We start from the raw sequence: 3,987 nt of genomic DNA on the forward strand, positions 1-3,987 counted from the left end.
TTTCGTTATTGAAACTATGTATAATTGGGAGCACACAAAACGGTATGAGTAAATAATGTTGAGACTCTTGCTTGAAGATTCTTCCCATCTGAGAAAACATCTAAGAATAAGTACTAATGAAACAAAATCTGTTCTATTTTATATTCTTCAAAGATAGTTTTGAAAGTTTCTGGACTGATATCTTAGTTTCCTTTATTACGCTTGTTCCCCCCCTCTTTAAAAAAAAACTTTCGCACCAAAGAGTAAGAGAAATCATATTGATAAATATCACGTTCGTGTGGTTTCTGATCTCAAGCTTTTCTTGTATGCTTGAGGTATTTTCTAATTCTTGAGAAATGATAAAGTATTTGACAACTGTTCGGCTATGGCACATGATTTGAAACTTCGTGATGGCGATGAACAATATGCGTCTGAACAAAGTTCAGATTTATTTTCTAATGATCCAGAATCGAAAGAACTTAATCGAGGCCATACAGGTAAAAAAGCACATTCTTGCGAATGTTGCTCAAAATCATTTTCTCGATCTTCAGACCTAAAGGCACATATGTCATTACATACTGGTGAGAAGACATATGCGTGTGAATATTGTCCAAAGGAATTTTACAAAGCTTCGGTGTTGAAGACACATTTGAGAGTTCATAGTGGGGAAAAGCCATATCCGTGTACGTATTGTTCAAAGGCATTTTCGGACTCTTCAAATTTAAAAAGACACTTGAGGACTCATACTGGCGAAAAGCCATATGCATGTCAACATTGTTCGCAATCATTTTCTGCCGCATCAACATTAAAAGATCATCAAAATGTCCATACCGGCGCAAAACCCCATTCGTGCGCATGTTGTGCCAAGGCATTTTCACGACCTTCAGACTTAAAGACGCATATGAAATTGCATCTTGGCGTCAAGCCGTATATGTGTGAATTATGTCCAAGAGCATTTTTTAAGCCTTCAGTGTTGAAAACACATATGAGAATTCATAGTGGCGAAAAGCCGTATAACTGTAAATACTGCTCGAAGACATTTTCGGACTCTTCAAATTTGAACAGGCATTTGAAAGTTCATACTGTCGAAAAATCGTTTTCGTGTGATTATTGTACGAAGACGTTTCACGATGCCTTAGCGTTGGAGACTCATTTGAGAATTCATACTGGCGAAAAGCCATACATCTGTGAGTATTGTCCGAAGACATTTTATGCTGCTTCAGCCTTAAAGACACACTTGAGGATACATACTGACAATAATCCCTATTCCTGTGAGTATTGTTTCAAGATATTTTCCAATGCGCCCGACTTAAGAAGGCATTTGAGAGTCCATACTGGCGAAAAGCCGTATTCTTGTCCACACTGCTCAAACTCGTTTTCTCACTCTACAGGCTTGAAGTCTCATTTAAGAGTCCACACTGGAGAAATAAAATTTTCGTGTGAATATTGCTCAAAGTCATTTACAAGCGCTTCCTCGTTAAAAACGCATAAGAGAATTCATTCTGGCGAAAAACCGTTTTCGTGTGAACATTGCTCGAAAACGTTTTATCGATCCTCGAACTTAGTCGCCCATACGAAAGTTCATACTGGTGACAAACCTTTTTCATGCAACTCTTGTTTTAAGACCTTTTCTCAATCTTCAGACTTAAAGATACATATCAGGCTGCATACTGGTGAAAAACCATATTCGTGTCAGTGCTGTTCAAAAGCATTTTCTAACGTATCAAACTTAAAAAAGCATTTGAGAACTCATACTGGCGAGAAGCCATATTCTTGTGATTGCTGTTCAAAGGCGTTTTCTCGTAGAGGACTCTTGATGAGCCACATGAAAAGCCATACGAGCGAGACGAGCCACGTCATTAGCCATGCGAGTGAGACGAACCGCATGAATGGCCACAAGAGCGAGACGAGCCATATGAATAGCCATGAGAGTGAAACGTGATTAGCAATGCGAACGAGACGAATCACGTGATAAGCCATGCAAGTGAGACGAACCGCATGAATGGCCACGAGAGCGAGACGAGCCATATGAATAGCCATGAGAGTGAAACGTGATTAGCAATGCGAACGAGACGAATCACGTGATAAGCCATGCGAGTGAGACAAACCATTGTGAAAAGATACAATGGAGGGAGTGAAGATTTTAATTCGTGAAGCGAAGCTCCTAAGTCACATGATAGATTTTAAAGAAAGCATTGGAAGAAATCAGGTGTCTTTCGCTAGCTTCACGCAAAACATGCCTACCATTCGTCGTTCGTAAGTCACGTGATTTGGCGTCATTGCCTCCGCTTTTGCTAAGCAAATGATTGGACTTGCTCCCTCCATTTACTAACTCCTGCTCTAAGAGAGGAACAGCATGAGAGTGAGATAAGCCACGAAATAAGCCATGCGAGGAGATGAACCACAAGAACATCCAGGCGATCAAGACGAACCACGTCATAAGCCATGCGAAAGATACAACTGTGTTTGAGGGAAATTTCTGGATAGTTACTTCATGTCAGAAACCAGTGTTGTTGTGACAGAATGTTTCCTATTTATGTTGTAAGCTTTTTTTTCCAAGAAGAATGTTTCATTTTCAAAAGTTTTCGAACTATTTTTATTTTGAGGTAAAACTTGTATTTATTTATTGTAAATTAAATTTTTTGTTAATGATATACTACTGTATCCAGTTTGTATATTTTTGCGTCATTAATTTCTTGTTAAGGTACTATGAGAGTCCTTGAAAACCCGAAAAGTTATACCACAATTTATTGCTAATTACAAAACCTTTAGTTCTTACTAATAGTTTGGAATTATTGGGAAAAAATGTTTTTGTTTTCTGTTGTTTAATTCATCATATTTTCTACTGTGCGAAATATTTTGCGTTTAAATTTAGGTAAAAAGTTAATTAATACTTCCAAATTTAAAATTTTATTAAACTTAATTCAGAGTTGATCCATTTTTCCGCATTCTCCCGTTAGCTTAGGCATGTCATGCACAATGCTTATGATGTTAAACTTAGTGATTTTTTATGCTGAATTGTATTTATATGATGTGTTATAATTTATCATGAACTGCGCAGCACTTAATAACATATAATTTGATACAGGTTTCAATCCAGTCAATTGTAGCAAACTTTATTCTAACTTTTATTAAAAACTGTTCTTCTCTTGTTTAGGAAAAACTAAATAATGTTCGCAATTTAGTCGAAACTAAGTTTACTAATTCGTTGTTCTAATTACAAACTAAAAATCGAAACTAGTTTTCCTAGCTCCTTGTAGGTTGCAAAACATGAATCACATGATAATTTTAGCTATAGTTTTAATGTCAAATTCAATAACGAAAAAATAATAAAGGAATCATTTTCTGGTATTTGTGACCATTTTAAGCAGTGGTGGCCAACCTGCGGCCCGTGGGCCAAATGTAACCCACGAGGCCAATTCATGTGCCCGTTGTTATGTTTAATGTTACGAATAAAAAAATATGTTCTGAATCCTTCCAAAACAACAGATAGTCTTTATTCGGTATAAGGAATGATTGTTGCAAATTTAAAACCAAATAGTGGGAAATTGGTTTAAAAAAAACAAACAGTTGGAGACTTTATGTTAATAAAATGAGCATGTTAGTAAAGATAACAGCAATGAGTTCTCGCTTGCGAGATTCACCTTAGTACCACGTGCAGCCCTCGGGTGAAAAAAGGTTGGGCACCCCTAACTTAAAGCAAAGTTGCAAACAAACTTTTTTTTTTTGAGCAATCACGGATAGCTAAAAATCTTCTCTTGATCAAAGCTGGTATTTACTTTGTTTTTCAGGTGGCCATGTAACGACGAGAATAAGCTTAACTTGTTAAATTGTATTATTTATTATAGGAATAAATTTTTGTCGTTACGGCTACAAATCGTCTGCGTTCATTAAAGGCTTAACTTAAGCAGATTTTACTTTTTAAAAGATGGGGGGGGGATGTAAAATTGTTTTTTTTTCTTTTCTTTGTTTTTTTTTTCAGTTCCCTTTTTTTGAGTGGATTTTTCG

The 3,987-nt window shown here is 36.4% G+C and overlaps 1 protein-coding gene across 1 annotated transcript; it reads left to right on the forward strand.

Moving 5' to 3' along the window:
* Window positions 1-467: 467 nt before the first annotated feature.
* Window positions 468-2,579, forward strand: LOC129227777 (zinc finger protein 271-like). Its single transcript, XM_054862385.1, has one exon. It carries the CDS (start codon window positions 545-547, stop codon window positions 1,919-1,921), a length of 1,377 nt encoding a protein of 458 aa, XP_054718360.1. The 5' UTR covers window positions 468-544; the 3' UTR covers window positions 1,922-2,579.
* The last annotated feature ends 1,408 nt before the right edge of the window (window positions 2,580-3,987 follow it).

This window comes from Uloborus diversus, chromosome 8, assembly GCF_026930045.1.
Source record: "Uloborus diversus isolate 005 chromosome 8, Udiv.v.3.1, whole genome shotgun sequence".
Taxonomy (NCBI): domain Eukaryota; kingdom Metazoa; phylum Arthropoda; class Arachnida; order Araneae; family Uloboridae; genus Uloborus; species Uloborus diversus.

Coding starts and splice junctions, on each gene's coding strand:
- LOC129227777 (XM_054862385.1), top strand. CDS start 545: ATGTCATTACATACTGGTGAGAAGACATATGCGTGTGAATATTGTCCA.